This window comes from Natator depressus, chromosome 24, assembly GCF_965152275.1.
Source record: "Natator depressus isolate rNatDep1 chromosome 24, rNatDep2.hap1, whole genome shotgun sequence".
NCBI classification, from domain to species: Eukaryota; Metazoa; Chordata; order Testudines; family Cheloniidae; genus Natator; species Natator depressus.
In genome coordinates, this window is record NC_134257.1 from 9,808,840 (window position 1) to 9,834,464 (window position 25,625).

General features: G+C 54.5%; 1 protein-coding gene across 1 annotated transcript in view; it reads left to right on the forward strand.

The window, feature by feature from the left end:
* Positions 1-25,159, forward strand: part of ARHGAP30 (Rho GTPase activating protein 30) — a 48,437-nt gene extending 23,278 nt beyond the window's left edge. Inside the window, exons 5-12 of the mRNA XM_074938281.1 lie at positions 49-156; positions 699-826; positions 3,362-3,533; positions 4,115-4,215; positions 5,229-5,306; positions 9,524-10,012; positions 20,406-20,632; positions 21,488-25,159. Coding sequence (XP_074794382.1) covers positions 49-156; positions 699-826; positions 3,362-3,533; positions 4,115-4,215; positions 5,229-5,306; positions 9,524-10,012; positions 20,406-20,632; positions 21,488-23,560 — 3,376 coding nt within the window. The 3' untranslated portion in view covers positions 23,561-25,159. The remainder of the gene's footprint in view (positions 1-48; positions 157-698; positions 827-3,361; positions 3,534-4,114; positions 4,216-5,228; positions 5,307-9,523; positions 10,013-20,405; positions 20,633-21,487) is intronic.
* The last annotated feature ends 466 nt before the right edge of the window (positions 25,160-25,625 follow it).

The following is a 25,625-nucleotide window of genomic DNA, read 5'->3' on the forward strand; positions in this document are numbered from 1 at the left end:
GTGCTGTCTTCATGTGAGCGTCTCCTTCTCTTGCCTTGGCTGCCGTAGGACCCTGGAGTTTCTGATGAGACATCTGGTTCACATGGCTTCCTACAGCTCCCAGACCAACATGCATGCCAGGAACCTGGCCATCGTCTGGGCCCCCAACCTGCTCAGGTGAGAGCCAGGGGGCGCCAGGGACGCCTGTTGCTTTGGTCACGCTGTGCACGCTGAGGCAGTGTCAGAGGCAGGGAGGAGGGTTCCTGGGGGAAGGGGACCAGCCTCGGTGCCATAGAGCCTGGAGCTGGGAGGGATGGGGATGGAGTGTGACACCAGCCTGGAGAGACGGTGAGATGGGGAGGAAGTGAGGCCGGGGAGAGCAGATAGGGACAGGAGATGGGTGTGTGGGGGAGCTGGCGAGGGAAGGGGAGAGGAAACCATTTTAACAGGACATCCCCCTCTTGCCACTTTCCCCCGAGACACCAACCCGTGACCTCCAAACGCCCAGGCGAGTTGCACCCGTTTCTTTGCGCTCCTCTCCCCACGCGCACCGGGTCTCCTCTAGCAGAACGCTAGCCCCAACCCAAAGCCAAAGGGTGCCCCCCTGCCTGGAATCTCTGCCCCGTGGCAGGGAACGGGCAGAGTGCAAGGGGAAGAGGCGGGCCGGATTCCAGCAGCGTTCACCTGCTCAGCCACGCCTCCCCGTCCCTCCCCTCCAGGTCTAAGGACATCGAGGCCTCTGGGTTCAACGGCACGGCTGCCTTCATGGAGGTGCGGGTGCAGTCCATCGTCGTGGAGTTCATCCTCACCCATGTGGAGCAGCTCTTCAGAGACGCCCCTCTCTGCGGTAGGTCCTTTGGTGCCCTGCCCTGGCGCTGAGCCCCAATAGCTCTGGGGGCCTCGCGCCACCCAGGTCACCTGCCCCGGGCGGAGGTGACTGGCAGGCCCTGCCGCATCTGGCTCTGCGCCTCAGGACCAGCCCAGCCCTTCTCTCGACACTGGGGCCTGGGAAGACTGGCCACTGGGGCTGGAGTCCTGGCTGCAGTCACGTGCAGAGCGCCCGTCCTGCCACCATTCGGAGAATGCAGGCCCAGCTCCTCTTGGGGATGTCGGTGCCTAACTCCCCTTGAAATGAAGGGGAGTTAGGCATTTCAAGCTGTGGGGATCTGGACCTTAGCTACTCTTTAGCCGAAGGTCTGTCTACACGGCAGCGTAAGCCCTGGGTTAGCAGAACTCGAGTTCACAGAGCCTGGGTTCGTTAACCTAGGGCTTGAGTGGCTACACTCATTTGTAACCCCCAGGTTAGGAACGGGTCGGGGGAACCCTGGGTCCCGACCTGGGGCTCCTGTGTCTACGCTGCATGATGCAGGCCCTAGACCAGTGAGCCGCCCGTATCCCAGACTCCCGAGTGCCCTCCCAAAAGGTGGCCTGTTGTGGGAACACTCGACTGTCCTGAGGAGGAAGAAAGTCGGGCTGTCTCCCAGAGGGGCTGCATCTACACTGCAAAGCCATCGGGCTTGAACCCTCCATGGTCCTGAGCAATTTGTGTGTAGACAGATTGGGGGGGGGGGGCTAGTCTGGAGCTCAAACCCTGGCCTTACATTGTCATATAGACATACCCTAAGGTACTTCTGTGACCCCCTTCCCCTTAGTGTTGAGCCCCTCCCTGTCTTTAATGGAGTTATCCACACACACCCCTAGGAGGCAGGGCTATTATAGCCATCGTACAGCTGGGAAACTGAGGCATGGGGTGTCTGCAGTAGAGTGGGGAATTGAATCTCTGTTTCCTGACGCCCTAGGCCGGTATCCTAAGCACTATGCCAAGCTCCCTCTCCCAGCCAGGGTCAGGCTGGCAGAGGCATTGTGCATTCCTGCCCTGTGCAGTACCTGGCCGCCAAAGCTGGACATGGGTTTAGTGAGGTACTCAGCATGCACACTCCCCCGTGAGCACCCTCCCATGGAGAGATCAGGGTTTGGGACTCTGCCCTCCCCACCCCCGTGCTGCTGGCACAGGCCGCCCGCCTGGGGTCGAGAAGGACATGGACAATTACTTGGGCCCAGGCAGCGTCTCGGGGTATCTGCATACGCAGGGCGTCTCAGAGTGCTGCACTGGCCTGGCCGTGCTCCTGTAGCAGTCAGCGGTGAAACACCCAGCACCTGCAGAGGGAGCCGAGTATGGCCAGGGCAAGCACCCATGGGCGTCACCCCACCTTGGGTGCCAAGAGAGGGTGATTGCTGTTAATGTGCCCAGTGATACCCTGATCGGTCCCCAGCTTTGGCGGTGGGGAAACCCTCCCCTTCCATGCAGACACAGAGGCAGGGACCTGGGCGATTTTACTCAGCCACCAGAGCCTGGCTATATCTTTCCATCTCTCATCTTCTCCCCTCTGCCCTGGTGGGCATGGCAAGTATCTGCCTCCTCATCTGTTCTGGTTCTGGCCCCTCAGCCTCTTGAAGCAAATTGGAGGGATCCCAGAAGAGCCACTGAAGTATGAAACAGTAACATGGTACTAATATTACACTAGCTGCCTAGAGGCCCCCAACGATATCAGGATCCCATCGTGGCAGGCGCTGCATAGACACACAGCGAGACAGTCCCTGCCCCAAAGAGTTTGCTGTCTGAACAGAGAGGTCAAAGTGGGAGGGGAAACTGAGGCACAGGGCAGGGCAGTGACTTGCCCAAGGTCACCCAGTGAGATCAGTGGCAGAGCTGGGAAGCGAAAGCTGGTCTCCCAGAGACTCAGCTGAGTGCTCTTGCCACTGGACCACACTACCTCTGAGCTCATGGTGGTGTTGCCCCTTTGGCCCGAGGGGGTTGCCAATATTCAGGGCCTTATGGGGCTATTTCCGATAGGAGGAGAGATCAGTGCTATGAGGCAGGGATGTTCTTTAGTGGAATCGTGTTTGTTTACAGAGCACATCCACAGACTTCTGCCGCAGGAGAAACAACCAACCGCAGGGAGTTTCCTTGCTCAGAAATCCCCATGTCTGCTCCTCCAGCCGCTCTGTGCCCAGGAATCACTGCCTCTCGCTTCCTCTCAGTATCATACTCACAACTGCCTCTCTTGGCTTTTTTGCCTCCAACACCCACAACCTGCAGCAGTTATCCTCAGCCCCGCTAGCCACCTGCATTAGCTCCGGCCTGGCCATGCGGCTTAGTGTCTTGGCTGGTCGCTCTCTTTGTCTCTAGCTGGTTTTACTCCCTTAAGGGGCTGGGCGGCTCCTTCCCCTGAGCCTGAAGGCAGGCGCTTGGCTCCCACTGGCTTTAACAAGGTCTGTGATTGTCTCTGGATCCGAGACTCCCTGCTGGCAGCTGCTGGCACACACTCCTAGCCCCGCAAGCTCCAGCTGAATCATCCGGGTGTTTGTTTCCCTGTCCTAGGAAGTGACCGCGAGAGCCTCCGGAAATCCCTCCTCCTGTCCGGCTTGGGGTTGCCAGGAGTCCACCCCGACTGCCAGACCATGTCCCTCAACTTGCCCGCCATGCTGAACCAGGGAGACGGCCCGCCACAGATCCGCCCCTACCACACCATCATCGAGCTCAACGACCACAAGTACGGGCCCCGTCCCTCCCCTCTCTTCTCCGTCTGGGCTTTACCAGCTGCCTGGGTTTAATCCCTGGTGCCCCGGATGCAGATCAGCCCCTGAGAGCGGGGGGGGGTTGGAACGAGGAAATGCATCAAGCGCTAGATGCTTTCACACATCCTCTGTGCGCTAATGCATGTGATTCCCCAGGGGGATGGTCCCTGACCATGTATAGACTGGGGCACACGGGAGGAGAAATGGAAATCACAGGTCCGTGCCTGCTGGGCAAAGAGCTGGTCGATTCGCCAGCCCTGCCTGTAGACAAGTAGCACTGACAGGCTCCATTCACTAGAGGGCGACAGTGAATATACCCACGCATGTGCCCATGCACACACCGTGAAAGGGTCAGAGATACACAGAAGCTGGCCTAACACAGCCCACAAGGGAGCGCACGCAGACCACCCGCACAGGCCATGACGGAGAGTTGTGACATGTCCCACTCAACAGGGCCCAGTGGTGCAAACACACCCACACCCCGCAGACATGGGCTCGCTCTGCACTAGAGCCCCCTGCCTGTGGGTGCAGTTCTAAGCTCTGCCATTCTTCACAGAAGAAAAGGCTCCTTGAAGGTAAAGAAATGGAGGTCAATCTTCAACCTGGGCAGATCCAGCACTGACTCCAAACGCAAGCTGGCCAAGGCAGAGGAGAAAGGTACGGGGTGGGGAGGAAGAGAACCGAGGGAGGAAACGGCAGGCTAGAGGAGTGGAGAATGAGGGGTTAATTGGATCTGGCGTTCTGGGGGCTCTTCCCTTCCTTGCTGGTTATGTTCGCTCTCCCCAGGCAACTGCTGGACTTTCCACAAGGGCCTTTCTCCTGATGACTGGCCTCTGCTAACAGGAATAGCCCTGCCTGGAACTCGGAGTGTCCATCCCATGGGAAATCCCCACGTTTCAGAATCTCCTTCTGTCTGAAAGAAAAGCTGAAATTTCAAAATTCCCCGCAAACCAAAATGTCTGGAAAAAAATTGGTTTGGAAATATCCAAGTGGTTCTTTCTGATAAGGTGAATGCACTTGTTTCAGTGTTATAATAATGCAGTGCAATGCAATACAATGCAAAGCAATGCAGTGCAATGCCATACGATGCAATGCAATGCAATGCAATGCAATGCAATATGATGCAATGTAATAGAATGCAATGCAATGCAATATGATGCAATGCAGTGCAATTAAAAGGATAAAGTCTAAAGAAAACATTTTGATAATTTTTCATCCAACAGTTGGAGGAAATCGATACAGTCCCCAGAGTTTATGTGTGTGCATGGGGGAGGGGGGGTCTCCTCTGCACAGTTCTGGGTCTGTGAGGTGCAGTGGGGAGGGGTGCTCCTACCGGCTGGCAGCTCAAGCCACGTCTACACTTACAAACTAGATCGGCCCAGCTCCGTCGTTCAGGGCTATGAAAAATGTTGCACGCTGAGCACCAGAGTTAGGTCGACCTGAGCCCCAGTGTAGCCCTAGCTACCGCCTCCCGGAGAGCTGGGTTAACTACAGCGACGGAAACCCCCTTCCGCTGTAGGAAGCATCCCCGCTATGGCACCATGGTGGCACGGCCGCAGCGCCGTAGCTGTGCCTCTGTAGCGGCTGCAGTGTAGACCTGCCCGGAGAGTCTCTCCGTCCACTGATGGACGGTCACTCCTGTTCAGCTGTGTACTGTATTTCTTTTGCAGACGACAAATCCGTTAAAATGAGCTTGCGGCCGGCCAAAAGCATGGACTCCCTCAGCTCCGTGCCGGATGCGAACGATGGTAGGTGGAGAAATCCTGGGGAGTTGTAAACCTGCGGGGCTGAAAGGAACCTCGGGAGGCCGTCGAGCCCATCCCCCGGTGCTAAGGCGTGACTCAGTTTCCCCCGACCACCTCTTATGGGTAGGGCCCTACCAAATTCACCGTCCATTTTGGTAAATTTCACAGTCATAAGATTTTTAAAATCATAAATTTAATGATTTCAGCTATTTAAATCTGAAATTTCACGGTGTTGTAATTGCAGGGGTCTTGACCCAAAAAGGGGTTGTGGGAGTGGGGGGTTGCAAGGTTATTGCAGGGGGGGTTGCGGTTCTGCTACCCTTACTTCTGCGCTGCTGCTGGCGGCGGCGCTGCCTTCATTGCTGGAGAGCGGCGGCTGCAGGCCGGGAGCCAGGGCCGTCTTTACCCATATGGCTGCGTAGGGCACCAGGAAAATTGGGGCACCAAATTTCCTGGTGCCCTAAGCAGCTGCATGCTGCTCCAGCCCCTGCTCCGCCTCTTCCCCATGGGCCCCAACCCTGCTCCACCCCAGCCCGGCCCCCACTCCATCCCGCCCCCACTCCCCTGAGGACTGCAGCAGGGGTCGGGCGATCTGCACTCACCGGCGGCGGTAAGTGGAGTGACCCGGCCACAGCCTGCTCCATGCTGCTGGCTCCCAGCCGCACCACTAGTGAGTGCTGGGGGGCGGTTTCCCCCTGTCCCCCAAGGCTGGGAGCCAGGGGAGCGGAGCGGAGCGGGCTGGGGCCAGGTTACTCCACTTCCCGCTGCCCCATGAGTGCCTGCCCTGCACTCACCAAGCGGCAGGAAGTGGATCGACCCGGCCCCAACCCTCTCCGCTCTGCCGGTGAGTGCTGGGGGGCGGTTTCCCCCATGCCCCCCAAGCCTGCTCCTGCCCCCCCGTGGAGGCCTGGGATGAGCTCCCCACCCAACGGAAGCCTGGGACCACACACGCACACACACCCCTGCGGGGGGGCTGCATAGGGCACCGAAATGGCTAGGGACGGCCCTGCCGGGAGCCCAGCTCTGAAGGCAGAGTCACCGCCACCAGCAGCACAGAAATAAGGATGGCGGGGCATGGGATTGCCACCCTTACTTCTACGCTGCTGCCTGCAGAGCTGGGCCCTCAGTCAGCAGCCGCCGCTCTCCAGCCACCCAGCTCTGAAGACAGCAACGCAGAAGTCAGGGTGGCAATACCACGACCCCCCTGAAATAACCTTGTGACCCTCCTGCAACCCCCTTTTGGGTCAGAACCCGCAGTTTGAGAAATGCTGGTCTCCCCCCGTGACATCTGTGTAGTAGAGGGTAAAAGCCCACGAAAGACCAGATGTCACAGGGGGAGACCAGATATCACGGTCCATGATGCGTTTTTCATGGCAGTGAATTTGGTAGGGCCCTTACTTATGGGTGTTTGTCTATATTCCCCTCTGGGGTCCAGCAAGGACACCCACTGTCTCACTTCCGGCTCCCTTGGAGTCACCCCTCTTGGGCAGAGAGGCGCATTCCTCTCCCTCCTGGCCAGGGTATTTCCAGTCTGCATGGCTCCCCGCCTACACTGTGAATTCCCCAGCCCAGTCAGACTGCCTAAGCTGGGCTTCTTTACTTTTCTCCTCGGAGACGGTAAACAACGTAATTGCCACAGTTAAGCTCCCACAGAGCAAGTATGTTTATTCGTAAGGGAAAAGCATTACAAAGAAACATATTAAAAACAATCAGAGAACCTACCCGCATGCTAATAGCCAGAGATCCCCCCCCAGCTCCAGCAAGGGCTCTGGCTGGAACAGTTCATCAAACCCAGCCAGGGGTTTTCCCATGGCTACAAGTTCATCACTCCTTTTGCTCAGAACAAGAGTCCCATGAATCTGAGTTCCTCCTTTATGCCATTTGGGCCTTTTGATCCTGGGAATAGGTCCTTTGTAGACAAAATTCCCCTCCCCAGGGCAAAATTTCCAAAGGTCAGGTCCAGAGGTGGGTATTTGCATTCCCTTCCTCCCAAGTATCGCCTAGGAAACCTACTTACCAAACAGCTCGCTTCTCTTGTAGCCCATTGGTTTCAAGAGTCCTTTGAAGCTCATAACAAGAGCCACGGCTCCTAGACAAGTTACGTACAATCCCACTGACACCTAAACATGTGCATATTTAATACAACCAGCTCCTAGGACACCGAAATGTCAGTCGATAAGGTTGAATATCATTCAGTGAAGTTTGTCCAAAATATTGATGGAAATTGCCCTGCCTTCCACAGTCCAACTGGTTCTTGTATGCTTGGGGATCTGCTATAGCGAAGGTTGCCAGTTTTGGTTGGACGTATTCCTGGAGGTTTCATCACGTGACATAACTCCAGGACAATCCTAGAGAGTTGGCAACCCTAGCTATAGCCTTTGCTTCTCTCCCCATTTCGGCTCAGTCCTCTTGAGGGGGTCAAATTCAGACCTGGGGCCTGATCCCTACTAGCATTACGCCCCTTTACACAATTGCCTTCCAGTGAGGGTAAATCAGTCGCACTCCCTTGAAGGCCCCTTCAGCTCTGCTGGAGTGATACGAAGGGGCCGCAGTGTAACTGAGAATTGGGTCCCCACCATAATCTGGTGCAAATCCATTCTATTCCCCCAGTGTTGCAGCTGCTCACACCCAGTCTGAATCTGGCCTTGTGGGAGGACAGCCCGGTGGCTTCCTAGCGCCCCTGAGTTCAGCGATCGCTGCTGGACTTCCCTCTGATCTGCCTTGGCAGGCTCCTCAGGCTCATCCTGGCCTAGCAGGGGCCAGCTGAAGACCATCCCCCCTTTCCTCCCCCGCAGTCTTTCACGTGGAGCTGCTAAGGGAATTACAGTGGCATAGTCGGCAGGATACTGTAACGAGGCTGGTTCTGGCGGGACCCAACTGAGAGTGCCAATTCAGGACAAATTGCTTAAAGCAGGGCAGTTACAGCCGAAGGCTGGGGTTTCTATGCCCACCAAGGCAAACCAAACCAGCCAAACAGAGAAGACTTTGGTTTTACCCCACTGGCCAACCACAAGTCACACAAGCAATTCCCTTAGACACTCCAGTTTCCCAGTATCCCCACCAGTGCCACTCATTGTGGGGACAGATGGTTATGAAAACCAATACCCCAGTAACAGAAAATAGGTTCTCTTGATCCCAAAGGACCAAGCCCCAGACCCAGGTCAATATACAAATTAGATCTTACCCACAAGTCACACTGTTGCCAAACCTTTAGAATCTAAAGGTTTATTCATAAAAGGAAAAAGATACAGATAAGAGCTGGAATCGGTTCAATGGAATCAATTACACACAGTAATGGCAAAGTTCTTGGTTCAGGCTTATAGCAGTGATGGAATAGACTGCATGTTCAAATCAAGTCTCTGGAGAACATCCCTAGCTGGGATGGGTCATTCAGTCCTTGGTTCAAAGCTTCAGTGTAGCAAAGTTCCTCCAGAGGTAAGAAGCAGGATTGAAGACCAGATGGAGGATCTGCAGCAGCTCTTTATACTCTCTTGCCATGTGGTCTGTCTTTGTCCCAAGGACAAGCTGTCCCTCACGTGGCCTGGAAAAACCTCAGAGTTCTGTCCACAGGCAGGTCCCTGCATACCTTGCTGAGTCACGAGGCATGTCTGCCTTCTCTCAGTGGGTCACTTGTATAGCTGATGGTCCTTAATGGGCCATCAAGCAGGCTAGGCAGAGCTGACACCAACTTGGCTGGGGTGTCGCCCAGAAGCATAGCATAAGTTTGGAATACAAACGGTATAGAGCCAATACTTATATCTTTAAATGCAAAAATGATACATGCACAAGATAGTACCATCCTAACCAGCAAACCATAACCTCATCTTAGACACCTATTTGACCCCCTTTATACAAGATTTGGTGCCACTACAGGACCTTGGTTGCAACAATGTTCTATACAGTCCCAGTTCAAGTCAATAACGTCACACAGGCGTGCACGAATGCCCGCTTCTGCCACCCTGCGGGGCGACTTGCATTCCCTGTGCCGGTGGCTCCGGCTGCTGTGCAGCTTCTCCTGCTGCAATGAATCGTGGGGAAATGGCGGTCTTGGGCTCATGTCACGATTCCCACCCAGTCTGGGACACCGCGATTTTCACAGAGGCTTAGCAACGCGGAGCAGGGCAGCTGCAGTCTCTCGCCCTGGTGCCCCTCAGTTTGGGCACCCGCCCTATTCCTGAATGTGGGGTGGGTCTCTGATCTGTCTCCCTCTTTGCATCTAGACAACACCAGGCTGGGCAGGAAGAGATCACAGAAGCAGGCCCCTCAGCGCCGCGAGAGTTTCGACAGCCCCTCCTCCCGGGAGGAGAGCTTCCTGGAGTCGGACGAGTACCCTGATGGGAAATTCAAGAGCGAGGAGGGGCAGCAAACGCTGGAGTCCGAGGGCGAAGCCAGTGCCAAATCAGAGCCCACGACCCCCAAGGCCGGCCGGGCCTCGCTGGTGGGGGGCGCCCCACAGGGCCGCTCGCCCAAGACTGCGCAGAACCGGGCAGAGAAGTGCGCTGGGGTCCATATCTCCGTCCCCTTCTCGGTCACCGTCCCCTTCCACATCACCTCCAACATCTCTCTGTCCCGCCTGACCCGGGGGCTGGAGTGCCCGGCCCTGAACTACAGCCCCTTAGACAAGGAGGCTCTGGAGAGGTCATCCAAGGAGCTAGAAGCAGAGGAGCGGCTGGGGGCTAAGATTGCCGTCGCCAAGGAAGATCACATGGGTAAGCAGCTGGTTTGATTTCGGATCTGTTTTGCAGGCGTGGTCCATGTTGAGGGGAGAGTCCTGTCGTGTCCCATCCCGCCACCATCCCTAGCTCTGCCACTCACCTGTTAGGTGACTTTGGCCCAGTCACTCCCGATCCTCAAAGGTGTTTAGGTACTTAACACCCACTGATGTTTGAAGATCTGGGCCTTGGTGCTGAATTTCCAAAGGTAGACACAGCATGAGATGGGGAGTCAGGAGACCCAGTCTGAAGTCCTGGCCCTGTTGAAATCCCAGCTCCCCTGAGGACCAGCATTTCATCCCTCCTTTCTATACCCAGCTCAGCCATTGGCCCCTTGGGTGGCCCCAATCCGTACTTCAGCCGCCTCCTTGGGGAAATGGGGACAATGATGCTGACCCAGCTTTGTAAAGTGTATAGGTGAAAAAGTGCTAGAGAATTCTAAGGATGAGGGGTAATAAACTGCAGGCACCCAAACACCCCCTGTGGCCTGGGAAGGACTGCCCCAAAATAATCCCTAGAGCCGCTCTTTTAGAGAAACAGGCAGTCGTGATCAAAGTTGTCCGTGACAGAGAATCCACCACCCCTCTCGGGAAATTGTTCCAACTGTGAATTACCCTCGCTGTTAAAAATGCACCCCTGATTTCCAGTCTGAATATGTCTAGCTTCAACTTCCAGACATTGGATTGTGTTCGACCTTTCTCTGCTAGACTGATGAGCCCGTTATCAAATGTTTGTTCCCCGTGTAGGTGATCACAGTCTGTGATCAAGTCACCCCTTAACCTTCTGTTTGTTAAGCTAAATAGATGGAGCTCCTGGAGTCAATCACTGCAAGGCAGGTTTGCTAATCCTTAAATCATTCTCGGGATTGAATGGTCCTTAGAATATTAATAACCTAAAAAGCAAAAAATAACAGAACGAATAGGGACGCTGTCAAATTAAAGATGAAAAATTCCCCACCTCTTATAAATTATTGTTATTACCGTAGTGCATCTTCATGTAGTTTTCAACCTTTTTTTCATTTGTAGACCCCTAAAATATTTTGAATACTGGTGCAGAACCCTTTGGAAATCTTAGACATAGTCTGCAGAGCCCCAGAGGTCTGTGGACCACGGGTTGAAAACCGCTCCCATAGTGCTCCGTAGCATCAGGCGCCGTATAAACCCCCGTTCCTTGTGCAAGGGGCAGAAAGAAATGTAAAGAATTTCTGAAGTCTAAAATATATTTCATCACTGACTCCTTCCTGCGAAATAGACAGACGCGTCAGTTTCACTTTCTGGTGTGGCGCACTGGGGATCTCCAGAGCTGGCATCAGGAGTGGCTGGGGCACAGCTTGAATGAAAGACCTACGGCGGCCTATACGGGCTGGTAACAGAATCGCATCCTCAGGCATAGAGACGGGAAGGCTGGTAATACATGCTGGCCAGTGGGTTATGTGAGCGCAGTGATACTCAGACCTCAGTGGTTCAGGAGCCAAATTAGTGATCAACATTACCCCAAAGAGCCACGGGAGTGTGAATTCTTGGTTTCATTTACTATATATATATATATATTATTCGCACAGCAAAATGACTGACCAAGTATTCTCCAATTGGTAACTAACACAGTAAAAGCATCCTGCTTGGGTAATAACTCAGACGGGTTAATAATTAAATCACCCCGTGTTTTAATATCAGGTGCTGCAAAGAGCTGCAGGAGCCACATGAACAAGCCACTTGCTGCTCCCGAGTGTCAGTCTGAGTGTCACGGAGCTAGCACAGTGCCTCAGTGTCAGGGTCGCACACTCCACAGGGGGGTGAAATCCAAATGAAAAACTGTTTTTAAATTGGAATTTAAACAAAAACGATAATAACCGAAAATTTAATTGAAATGTGACTACTGATTTGGGGTTTTCTTACATCGTGTTTTGTACCAAACTCCTGCATTTTGGAGCCTAAATCGACCTGAGTTTTAAGATCTCCTCAGTCCAAAATGTGCAACAATGTGAAAATTGCAAATAGATTTTATGGGTAAACTGACAAGCTTCTCCCCCTGCCCGGGGCCAAGTTCAGGTTTCCGTTTCTCTTTGCAGCAGCTGATGCACTGGGGTTGTGAGTAGAGCCCTGCAAATCTGCAGCTCTCCGCTTTATAGCTGTGGACCATGTTTGCGCATCACAGATCGGATGCGGATACAAATTTTGTGTCCGTGCAGGGCTCGAGCTGTGAGCGTACTTGTGACATTGTAGAATCCGAGAACTGGAGGGCTGGAAGGGCGTCTCGTCCTTCGCCCTGTGCTGAGGCAGGATCGTGTAAACACTGCTGATCCCTGACAAGGGTGCGTCCAACCTCTTCTTAAAAATCACCTGGCTGGGGATTCCACAGCTTCCCTGGGTCACCTGTTCCAGAGCTTAACTAGACTTAGGGTTAGAAAGCTTTTTCTAATATCTAACCTAAACCTCCCTTGCTGCAGTTTAAGCCTATCCTCCTTCTCCTGAACTCAAGAGAACAATTGATCACCACCCTCTTTGCAACAAATGGTCTAGCACTAATTTCTGGCACCGCCCTGAGGCATCCTAATGCAGAACTGGGAGCCTCTTGGTGCAGTAAGTATTGTGAGGGCATCCGCTTCGACAGGGACCTGAGCTCAAGTTTGGACAGGGAAGCAGCTGTTCATATAGGGTGGCAGCTATAAAAGTAAGAAGCAGCAGCTCTCATCAGCTGTAAAGTGCCCTGCCCGCGGGGTGCTCTCAGCCAGTGAGAATTGGTTCTGATGCTCCCGCCTTGTGTTTCATTGGTTGTTATCGTGCTGTATTTTGCAGGGGAGTCGGATGGGTAATCAGGACTTTCCTGCTCCTGGCGTTGAATTAGACTTTTATCCCCAGCAGTTGTTGTGTTTTTAAGTTTCACCTGGACTTGTGGTTTTAAGTTTCACCTCGCGGTTAGGAGGAGGAACATCTGAGATTGTTAAGAACTAGAGGTCGGCCTGAATGAGAGCCCTGGATCCAGAACCCTAGACTTTGCGAAAGGCACTGGGACCATAGGGGAAGAGAAAAATTAGTGGGTGCTCTGCAGCCAAGTTCCCCTCACCCCCCACCCCACCTCCTCCTCCCCCCTCAGCGCGCCGCGTCCCCGCTCCTCCGCCTGCCTCCCAGCGCTTCCCGCCCAGTCGCCGCCAAACAGCTGTTTCGCAGTGTTAGCACGCTCCGGGAGGCGGGGGAGGAGTGGGAACGTGGCGCGCTCAGGGGAGGAGGAGAGGAAGAGGCAGGGCCAGGGCGGGGATTTGGGGAAGGGGTTGGAATGTTGGCAGGGAGGGGGCAGAGTTGGGGCGGGGACCCTGGGGAAGGGGTTGGAATGGGGGCAGGGAAGAGGCGGGGCAGGGGCGGGGCCTCATGGAAGGGGTGGAGTGGGGGAGGGGGCAGAGGAGGGTCGAGCACCCACAGGAAAGAGGGGAAGTTGGCACCTATGACTGGGACCCAAACTTGGGTCCAGTTCAGTGTCAGATCATCTTTATGTTGACATGCAGGCTGCGTTCTGCTCTGCTGTGGCAGTGTCTAAGGACCTCAAAAAGGGATCAGGGCCCTATAGTTCTAGGTGCTGTACACGCAAATCATGGAGCCAGCCCATGCCCTAGGGAGCTCATAGTCCAGCACACACAGTACACAACAGAATCAACAGCCACCCAGGCGTGGGTGGGAGGAGAGGCAGGTGACGTGCCCTCTGAAGCAGTTCGTTGCATCTCACTTCCCCATTCTGAGTTGAGGCAGGTCAGTGATGAGGCAGCCAGACTTCAGACCCACAGGGCGTATTTAGGGAACTTTCCCTTCCTCTACCCCATGTTGTTTCTGAATGTGCCTCTCTCCCACTCTCCTCCTCTGCCACCGCTGCACGAGTAGGTTAGGAGTTCACCTGGCCTTCCCGCTGCCCCCCCCCCAAGCTTCCAGTCTCCACTGTGACATTTGCCCAGCCCTGGCGAGTTTGCATTTGTCGGCAGCTCCTCCAAGGGCACGGCTGTGCAGAGTGGCAGGCTCGACCAGTGATTAACGTGCCAGCCTGGGACTTCTGAGGCCAACGTTCCTTTCCCTGGCCTGGGTGACTTTGTGCAAGTCACTTTGTGCCTCTCTTTGCAATGGAGACAGTAGCCCTGTCCTACCTCACTGCGGGGTTGTGAGCAGAGAAGAGTAAATGTGCCCAACCCCCCCTCACACACATACTTTGGCAGGCACCGAAACAATCTGCAAATCGGGGTCACAGTCAGCAAAAAGTTTTGGTTGAATAAATGCAAATGAGTCAAACCGAACAATTTCATTCTGAAAGCTAGCTTTAGTTATTTAAAAAAGGTGAAAGACACCCCAGAACAAAAATCAAACCAAGCCGTTTCAGGTCAAACAAAGTGGTTCATTCAGCCCCCAAACTCCTTTGCTCGCTGCTGTTCTGTTTGGAGGAGAAAAACCCAAAGCATTTCAGGTTAGGTTGGAACGGGAATTTATTTCAGATTCAGCCCCCACCCTGACCAATCAATTATCCACTCGGCTCTAGTGGCGAGGATCAATTCCCTACAGATTGCGAGGGGCTTAGACCAGGGGTGCTGGAACAGGGGGACCAGGGAGACATGGCCACCGCACTTTTTACCAGCCGTAAGGGAGAGTAACGGGGGAGGGGGCGGAGAGGAGTGAGCGGGGGGCAGAGTCTTGGGGGGAAGAGGTGGCATGGGGCAGGGCCCCGGGGGGCACGAAGGCAGAGGCTTGAAGAGAAGGGGCGGTGTGGGGGCAGGGCCCAGGGGCGGTGGCTCCGCGTGGGGGGGGCGGGGCCATGGTTCGGGCGCCAGTGGCCCTCCCACATTCGGGCACTTCCATTGCTCCTGCCTCAGCCGCAGTGGTGCCGGGGGCCAGAGCAGTATCACAGCTAGCTACAGTGTCCTGGGGGCGGGGGGGCAGCAGAGAGAGTTTGAGGGTTTATTTGGACCTAGAGACCGTCAAGCATAACAATGCTGTGTCTTTCTGCACCTTCCTGTGCCAGAGGGCTCCAAGCATTTCCCAGACACGCATGAGTGACGCCTGATAACAGCCCTCTGGGCTAAGGGGGTTGGTTTTGCTATCCCCATTTAGGGGCACAGAGGCATGACCTGCCCACCTGGACGCAGTGAGGGCATGGCTACTCTACAGAGCCTTGGCTGCTACAGGCGTGCCGGCAAAGCCCCCTAGATGGCAAAAAGAGTTCTTCACTCAGCCTCACCACCTCCAGAAGCACTCTTCTCTTGGTGTACATGCGGCTACACCAGGGATTTTGTTGGCACCGCTACACCAGTTAGGGCGGGTGATTTTTGGTCAGGCTCCTAGCCAGCATCGCCATGTCGGCAAAATGTGTGGTGCAGCTCAAGCCTTGTTGATTAAGGGGTCAGGGAAAGAGGGCTTCTGGGAACATAGCTGGTGTCGTTAGTGGTGCTGTTACGCCAGCAGAAAAACCCCGTCTGCTGGCGTGGGCGACGTCTGGGCTAGAGGGCTTTGCCGGATGGTCTCCGTAGCGCAGACAGAGCATTAATCTGCGGCCGAGGTGGAGAGAGAATCTAGGTCTTCTGAATCCCAGGAGGGTGTGGCAGGCCCCATTTCAGGACAGCACTCGAGCATACGCTTCGCTTTAAACGTGTGAGTAGGTCCACTGGAGTCAAAACTCAAGCACGCCTTGCAGTCCTTTGTGAATTTGAGCCTTAACCACTAGGCCAGCAGTTCCCAAACGGTGGTCCACAAACCACCTGTGTCCACAGAGCACTTAGCGTCAGGGCTGGGACATAGGCAGCTGGGCTTAATGATTAACATAGGGTGGGGGGCAGGGTCCCCACAGCAGCCAGGGTTCAGAACCAAGAGGCCTGGTCAGGAACGGAGAGTCAGGCCGCAGGAAGAAACCAAGAGCGGGTAACACTAGGTGAGCAATCCAAAGCGGGGCAGAGCCCAAGTGTACAGGCAACTTCTTGTTTTGCCTTCTTGCTTAAGTAGGGGCAGTGGGCCAATCAGAAGCTCTGGTGTTCCACCAATTGGGGCCCAGGAGTAGAGCCTTCTAGCTGAGCTGGGATTCAGGGATTCCCAGTTCTAGGTGAGGCCTCTAACTGGTTGGGTGAAGGCTTGGAGCCTGATGACCTTCCCAGGACTCCTATAGACCTGGGTTTGCGACCTGTGGGTCATGACATTTCGGGGCTGGTGATGGGGTGCTTAGCTGCCTCCTTGTTCCCACCTGCTCAATTGCATTCAAATAACAATGGCCAGACTGGGTCAGACCACTGGTCCAGCTAGCCCAGTATCATATCTCTGAGAGTGGCCCATGCCAGATGCTAGAAGGAATGAACAGAACAGGGCAATTATCGAGTGATCCATCCCTGGTCATCCAATCCTAGCTTTTGGAGGCTTAGGGACACCCAGAGCATTGAGCAGATGATGTTTTCAGGGAACTATCCACAATGACTCCAAGATCTTTCTTGAGTGGTGACAGCTAATTTAGATCCCATCATTTCGTATGTGTAGTTGAGATGATTTTTTTCCAGTGTGCATTATTTTGCATTTATTGACATTGAATTTCATCTGTCATTTTGTTGCCTAGTCACCCAGTTTTGTGCAATCCCTTTGTAACTCTTCAGGCAGCTTTGGACTTAACTATCTTGAGTAATTTTGTATCATATGAAAACTTTGCCATCTCTCTGTTTACCCCTTTTTCCAGATCATTTATGAATATGTTGAAAGTACTGGTCTCAGTACAGACTCCTGGAGTACACCACTATTCACCTCTCTCCACTGTGAAAACTGACCATTTCCTACCCTATCTTTCCTATCTTTTAACCAGTTACTGATCCATCAGAGGATCTTCCCTCTTATCCCATGGCTGCTTACTTTGCTTACGAGCCTTTGGTGATGGACATTGGCACAGGCGTTCTGAAAGTCCAAATACACTATATCCACTGGATCACCCTTGTCCACATGCTTGTTGATATCCTCAGAGAATTCTGATAGATTGAGGCACAATTTCCCTTTACTAAAGCCATGTTGATTCTTCCCCAGTGTATTGTGTTCTTCTGTATGTCTGATAATTCTGTTCTTTACTCTAGTGTCAAATAATTTGCCCGGTACTGAAGTTAGGTTTACTGGACCGGAATTGCCGGGATAGCCTCTGGAGACTTTTTTAAAAATAGATGTTGCATTAGCTACCCTCCATCGTCTGGTACAGAGGGTGATTTAAGTGATAGGTTACAATGTGCAGCAGCCGTCAAAAACACTAACAAAATGTTAGGAACTATTAGGAAAGGGATAGATAATATCATATCTATCCCTCCCTTTGGGGGGAGGGATAGCTCAGTGGTTTGAGCATTGGCCTGCTAAACCCAGGGTTGTGAGTTCAATCCTTGAGGGTGCCATTTAGGGATCTGGGACAAAAATGGGAGATTGGTCCTGCTTTGAGCAGGGGGTTAGACTAGATGACCTCCTGAGATCCCTTCCAACCCTGATATTCTATGATAACACCATTATATAAATCCATGGTACGCCCCAACCTTGAATACTGCATGCAGTTCTGTTGCCCCATCTCAATAAAAGATATTTTGAATTGGAAAAAGTACAGAGAAGAGCAACAAAAATGATTAGGGGTCTGGAGCAGCTTCCGCATGAGGAGAGATTAAGAAGACTGGGACTGTTCAGTCTGGGAAAGAGACGACTAAGGGGGATATGATAGAGGTCTATATAATCATGACTGGTGCGGAGAACGTGAATAAGGATTTACCCCTTCACATAACACAAGACCCGGGGGTCAGCCAATGAAATTAATAGGCAGGAGGTTTAAAACGAAAAAGGAAGTATTTCTTCACACACCGCAGTCAATCTGTGGAAATCGTTGCCAGGGGACATAGTGAAGGCCAAAAATATAATTGGGTGCCAAAAATAATTAGGTAAGTTCCTGGAGGATAGGACCGTCAATGGCTGTTAGCCAAGATGGTCAGGGAAGCAACCCACGTTCTGGGTGTCCCTAAACAATCCCAGCTTCTGGCAGTTGGAGGGTCGACAGGGGATGGATCACTCAGTAGTTGCCCTGTTCTGTTCATTCCTGGTGAAGCATCTGGCATCAGCCTCTGTTGGAAGACAGGATATTGGGCTCGACGGACCATTGGTCTGACCCAGTCTGGCCATTCTTACATTCACCAAGGGGGAGGACAAGAATGAATCGTCTTAGATTGCAGCAAGGGAGATTTCAGTTGGATTCGTAGGAACAATTTTCTAACTGTGCAGATCCAGAATCAGGCACAGGAGAAGCTGAGCAGAATTTCAGGGCAATGGATCTGGACCTAGTCACTTCTCTTGGGTGTCTTCTTCCTTCCTTCCCTCCCTCCCTTGGTCAGCTTCCTTCCAGCACAGAACTCCTGATGCCCTGGGCCCACATTGAACTGGATTTCTCTGGCCAAGGGTGTGCCCCCCAAGAGCCAAGGCTCCCGGTTCTGTTGAAGGTCCCAATGGTCTCCTGCCCCCCGCCCCCAACCAAAGGCAGAACAAGACCCAGTGGCTGGAAGTTAAAACCACGCATGTTCCAGTTAGAAATAAGGCAAATTTCTAACAGTGAGGGTGGGTAACCACCGGAACAAGCACCCAAGGGAAGTGATGGATTCTCCAGCTCGAGATGTCTTCGGATCCAGAGCGGGTGCCTTCTGGGAGACATCCTTTAGCCAAACACAAGTTACTGGGCTCAATACAGGAGGAAGGAGGTGAAACTCTACAGATCAGACTTGATGATCTAATGGTCCATTCGGACCTTAACATCTACAAACTTCCCTTCCCCCTTTGTGTCTCACATGCCTTCCCTTTTCTTCCCTTCCTGCCAGCCCAGTTGCTCAAACCCCCAGCTTCCTCCCGGCAGCTGCGACAAAGCATTTAGGCATTGTGGGTACCAAAATCTGCATTGCGTCCAATGGGTCAGGAACGGCGTAAAATAAATCCCGCTGCATTTCACAGTACGTAACCCAGGAGCGGGCGTGAGTTGCTGCACCATTGGTCGATTTGTCATTTACATATTTCATTAAAAAACCCTCAGATTTTGGATATTTAAATGAAGCTGCTACAGGTGCCAGAGCCAGCTGCACAGGAGCACCTCCCGAAATCCAGGGATCTTGTCGCTGAATTTCAGGCTAGCTTGTTTTCGAGCACGCAGAGACCTGGAGATAACGCAACACTCCCCAAGCGTCCGGAGGGTGCGGCGGAGACAGAGACGAATTATTCTGGGCTGGCCTGTGAACCTGACGAAGTTAAAAAAGGGGGAATTTAGGTTAAATCTGCAGCTGGGCCAAGTTATCTGCTGGTGTAAAGGGGTGCAGCTCCATGGACTGCAGTAGCATTTCTTCACCTAGTTACACGAAGAAAGAATCCCCCCTCCCCCCCGTCACTCCCCACTGAGGGTCTATTGGCCGGTGGAACAGTTTCCGAGGGGAAGTGGTGGGAGCCCCATCCCTCTGGGGCTAAGCCTGGACTGGACAAAGCCCTAGAGAACATGCTGGGGTGATTCTCTGCCTTCATCTGCACCCAGTGAGCTGCTTAGGCAACGGAAAGGGAGTGGAGACCTCCCATGACTCTCCTGCTCTGGCTGAGTCGCCGGCAGGTACAAACAGCTACAGCTGGCTCCTACACCTCCCACCCCAGAGCCATGGGCATAGAGGGGGCATATTGAGGTGAGAGGAAGCGTGTTGCTGTGGGAAGAGCACCAGCAATCCCACCTGGTGTATCATCTCCTGGGCACTAAACCATACCCAGCTAGCACGGGTTAAAGCAGATTCCAAGCTGCTCTGGCTTGTATCACAGGCGAGAATCAGGGAGCTGGGACCGTTTCTCTGATGCCGCCCCAAGTCTGCTGTGTTGTGCAGAAGCTAGGCCCAGCTGAGAGCCTGTCAACAATCCTACTGCAGCCCTTTTGGGGGCAGGGGAGCAGGATTGGACCTGAGAGGGCTTTCCCATCTCTGCCTGTGGTTCCTAGTATCAGGTTTTGTTTTGGAAAGGAAATGCTAGGTAACGTAACTTTGATGTGCCTGCACAGGTTGGTCAGCGTGGGGATCGAATCTGGGACCTCCAAGCTCATCATGAACTAAGAGACTTAGCCAAGCCTGCAGCAGGCTCCTCAATCTTAAACTGGCCTAGTCCCTGCTAGAGGGGGACAGAAAGCCACACCGCATAGGCATAGTTCACAGTAACTTCGGTACCACTCCTGCCATGGTAACTGGCTGTGATGGCTGATTCCCTGGCTGCTGTAGAACAATCTTGGGGCAGGGAGGCCTAGTCTTCTCCTGGGCCTAGGGCTGGAGTCCAGCCCTGTGAGGAACATCCGTCCCGTTCACCCCCTTCAGCTAGAAGGGCTGCGAGGACCCCTTGCTGAATCCATCTTCTTTGTTTAATTGTTGAAGCAGATACAAAGCCGGCGAGTGCTCTGGACTCAGAGGAAAACAGGCTGTCCATGGAGGTGCAGGACTCTTTCTCATTTCTCGACAACCAGGACACCTGGCAGGACTGTAGCACAGAAGGCGACCAGCCAGAGAAGAGCTTGCTGGAAGAGACCACCTCCGATTTTGCTGGGGACATGCTGGATGGCTTCCAAGGAATGGATGACTTCATGGAGAGCAGGTTCATGAACGTAAGTTCCCGGTCGTGCTGAAATCTAGATCCTGGCTTTAGCACCAGCCGTGTATTAGAAACTGCAGCAGTGAGCTAGGATTTGTAGGAAGAGGGGAAGGGATGGCTAGACAGACAGCTAGAGGGGTGTGCAAGGGGGTGGACAGACAGAAAGCTAGAGGGGTGTGTATGAGCATAGACAGACAGACAGACAGAGAGGGGTGGGTGTGAGGATGGGCAGACAGGCAGATGTATGGGGAGGAAGGGAGGAGAGAGGCATGGCTGGATGGATAGCTAGAGGGATGAGGCTGGAGATGGATAAATAGAGGAATGTGTTGGAGAAGAAGGAAGACATGGCTGGATGGACAGCTAAAGGACTGTGTGGGGACGGACAGACAGACAGAGGGGTGAGTAGGAGGATGGATAGATTAGATAGATGGACAGACAGACACTCCAGATGAAGGGGATAGATTGTATTATGCAGCTACTGCTTCCTGTAGGCACGTTAATTACAGGTTACATACCTGGTACAAATTGGCCCATTGTCTCAGCCGCCCCATAGGAACGCTGTCCCCTCATTACTACATGCCATCTCTGTAGCACCGAAAGGGTGCTGCCCTGAAGACCCCCAGCTGCCCCTTCCCACTCTCAGGAAAGCCTGGGAAACCAGAGAGGCAAATTCTGGCTGCAACAGGCCCAGTGGGGAAGTGAATGCAGAGTGGAGGGGCCCCGGCTGAGAACACCGTGCCAGCCGTGCCCACCCAGGGAAACGGGAGGCTGTTAAAACCTCCATCTGCCAAATCAAGGCCACGCTCATGCCAGTGACAGCGCCTGCAGTCATGGTGTGACCAGCCTTCTGCGTGCTTTCAATCCCTAGCTGGAGTTCTCAGTGGAGCCGCCCCTGGAGTACCTCTCCATCGAGGAGTGCATGAACGAGGAGCAGTACTACATGGCCACCAGCTGCTCTGACACCGAGGAGCTCTCCAAGGAGACGGACTCTGAGGACGCGTTCCTGAGCGCCTACGATGACCTGAGCCCCTTAGCTGCCGACCTAGAGAAGCTGCAGCAGCTCGGGGCGCAGCATGGGTGGGACGTGCCTCTCCCAGAGAGTGCGCTGGGTGGCGAAATGGCTCAAGAGATGCTGAGCAACCAGCCCCCAAGACCTGCTGAGGGGCCGTTACCTAGCAACACCAACGGCTCCTCTTCGTCCAAAGAAGGCAGCAGCACCAAGGTGCCTCTGCCAGATGCCCCTCATGCTTCAGAACTAGCCAGGCCACGTCGGAGCAAGGAGGCCGCCGAAGATCCCCACGGTGCCCTTCACCAGCCAGAGGGGCTCGAAGGGGAGGGGGCTGAGGGAACGGCCATGGAGCCCAGCCCAGCCGGCCAGCGAGAAGAAGACAAAAAGGTGACAGAGGACGATGGTCTGGAAGCAGGCCCTGGCCCACCCAGAACTGAGCCCACCACTGATGTAGTGCCAGTTGGGGAGGACCAGGGTACATGGGCTTTGGAGAGCGAAGGCCACGCCGCCCAAGCCAGCCATGCCGGAGATGAGCAGGTGCAGGCCCCGAGGCAACGGGAGGCAGAGCTGGCTCCATGTGCTCAGGGCCAGGAGGCCAATGGACGTGCCCCAGAGGAAGTGAGAGTGCAGGAGGGCCAAGGGGGCTCTGCTCCTCCCATGCCAGAGACCAAACAGCCAGAGAATGGAAAGGCCCCACCTCAGCCTCTTGCAATGAAGATCACCCCTGCCCTCTCACCAGGATCGGGGCCCGAGCCCCCTGCTGTCCCCATATGTGAGAGTGGCCCCATGTCCACTGCCCCCTTTCTAGAGACAGGCCTTGAGACCACTGCTGCCCCCCTGGATCAGAATGGTCCCCAGGCCTCCATCTCCTTGCTAGGGACAAGCCATGAAGCCTCCATCACCCCTGGGTATGAGAGTGGCCCTGAGGCTGCTCCCTTGCTTGAGACTAGCTCGGATCTTGCATCCAGGTCTGACGCTTCCCCATCGCTGGGGAGTGGCCCCACGAGCCTTCCCCTGGAATCTGGGCCCCTGAACCCCACAGACCTTCCCGCTCTCCCTGAGCCTGACATGCCGGCCGGGGTGCGCCCTGACGGGAGCGCCCCCATGAGAGTCACTTCCAGCACTGTCCGAGTCCAGCAGGTGAAGTCCGTCCCCATAGTGCCCCCCAAGCCCCAGTTTGCCAGGATGCCTCCTACCGTGAATATGCACCTAGGTGAAGCGTCCACGTGGCCCAAGCTCTCTGCTTCGGAGAAGAGCTCCGGTGGTGGGGAGACCGGCCTGGGCAAAGGGGGCTCTCTCCAGAGGCAGTCGCACCCTGTCAGCCTGGGTGGGTGCTGCCGAGTCGCAGAGGGCATGGAGTCGAACAAGGAGTCTCCCCCGCCCGGCGCTCTGGAGAAGTGCCCCAGCAGCACAGAGAGCCGTGAGCCCGCCGAGACCTCCCTCCAGAAGCAGAGGCGAACCAGCTGGCGTAATGGTGGCAGCATGTCTTTTGACACGGCGGTGGCCCTGGCCAAGGAGAGGCACTTGGCCCAAGCCCCGGTTCGGAGGATGCAGACCTATTGCGTGGGGGATGGTCGGGAGATGCACGGCACTCCCAAGATGGAGAAGCCCCCGCCGTTCCCCAGGCCTGCCCTAAAGCCTGTGGGCCAGCGCTCCCTGAGGCCGCTGAGCTGCACCAGCGCGCTACTGTCGCCAGATGCCCTGGCTCTGGGCAAGCACCCGCCACTGCCTGACACAGCCTGCGAACCATGCCTGGCGCCTGGCCAGGAGCCACTGCCCTTCGCCCAGGAGCCCGCAGCAAGGAGCAGGCTGAGCATGCCCAGGCTCGGCCAGCGACCGTCGGACACGGAAGAGGCAGCGGGGCCTCTCCCGCAGCAGCGGCGATCGCTGGCTTTTGAAATCAGGGACTGCGGGGGGTCGGAGGAGTTGTGAGGGAGCGGCGGGGACGGTTCCATGCTCATTGACTGGTGGGCTGCCAAATCTCAACCAATGTGGGTTACTGCCTTAACACACCGTCCTGCACCCGCTGCTCCGAGTCCAGCCCTGCTCCGGGTGGCTGGCACCGGACGACCGGGGCTGGGAGGGTTGGGTTGTGCAGCAGGAAGAAACATCATGTGGTTCAGGGGAAAGGATCTGCTTTCCGAGACAGCCCCTCCAAACTGCGATGGGGCCTCAGCCAGAGCTAACGCTGTTCAGTCACAATCATTGAGCCAGCCATTCCCTCTGCGTCTTCTCCAGAATAGTGATGTTCATCTTCAGCGCAGAAGAGAACAATGTCTGCTCCAGTCAGCTAGATCCTCTTCCACCAGGGCTGAACCTGGCCCAGCTTGGCATTGGGTGGGTGGGGAAAGCCACGAGGCTGGTGCTCCTATGAATAATTTGAGGCTCGATTCTCCAAGGTGCTGAGAACTCACAAAACCCACTGGTCACTGGGAGCTACAGAGGGCCAGCACCTTTGAGCAAGGTCACCAGCTCTTATCTCCATCCCCGGGGGAGGGAACACCAGCCCTGGAGACATGGGGGTCATGACTTTTAAAACAAGAGCAGCAGAGGGTCTCTCCAGAGACGGCACTGGGCTGAAACCACAGCAATCTTGCTCCTAGCTCACCCACCCCTTTGCAGACATCTCCTCTTTTGCTTTTAGGAAATAAACAGGTCAAGAAGGTTTCCTCTCTCCTGTTAGTCTGCAACCCTTAGCTGCAGGGACCAGCCTGGTAGGTCACAGAACCTTTCATTGCTAAACTTGCAGCCCGCCCAAGCGGGTTGTAACGTAACGGCAACAGCTGCTGGTTGTTCCTGAAACAATGTAGGACAATCAGCTGTTTATAGCCAGCTCCTTGTAATTTCAGAGAAACCACTGGCCCTGCTCGGCCTTCTTATTTGTGGTCGCCAGGCTCAACAGATAGGCCAAAGAATGAACCAGCCATCGGTGGCTGGACTCCTCTCTGATGCTCCCTCCAGGGCACGGTCAGCACATGTGTAGGGGATCTTGCACCTCTGCAACCCAGCCTGTCCCCCTTCTCTGGGCACATGGCAGGTTTCTGTGCAAGGACACTGCCTAAAGCCCTAGAAAATCTACGGTAGGAAATCATAGAATATCAGGGTTGGAAGGGACCCCAGAAGGTCATCTAGTCCAACCCCCTGCTCGAAGCAGGACCAATTCCCAGTTAAATCATCCCAGCCAGGGCTTTGTCAAGCCTGACCTTAAAAACCTCTAAGGAAGGAGATTCTACCACCTCCCTAGGTAACGCATTCCAGTGTTTCACTGGATGAGCCTGAATTAGCTGGTTGATGGGCTAGGTGGGACGTACAGTCCATGTCCACCTCTAACGTCCGTCCTCCTGCTGGCTGTCATCTATGAAAGGGGCAGCCAAGTCCTTGGGTTTCCACTCACTCTTCTCCCTGCGTTGCTCCATTAGTAATCTTATTTCATTGGTCTCTTTGGGTTCTCCAGACTCTTGTTAATCTGAGACGGCAGCTGGTTTGGGTTTGACAATGATTCGTAGCTACTGTACCCTCATGGGATAATAAAGATACTTTGGAAGAAATCCGCACAGTTGTGGTGGTGGCTTTTAAAACGAGATCCTCTGGCCCTGTGCTGCTGAATCCTCCTGAATGGGCAATCCAGAGACCGCAGGTCTTGGGTTGAATGGGGCCATGTCGTGCCTTGCAGATACAATGAACAAAGGGCTCATTTCCCTTTAAAGTGCGTGCAAACGACATGAGTTCAAAAAGCGAGGCCAGTGGCACGGCCAGCTGGGCCTTCTGCAGGCGAAGAGCTGGGTTCAAATCCTGTCTGATTTGAAAATGTGTGCATGTTGGGGGGGGGGGGGGTTGGACTCCCCATGCCCAACCCAGTAAGGGCTGGGGCCTTCATCCCCATTGGCTCGCCTCACCAAAACCACTCAGGCCCCGATCCTGCAAGGAGCTCCACATGCCCAGCTCCTCGTGCTGAGCCCTGTTTGACTTAATGGAGCTCTGCATGGGCACAGGGGCC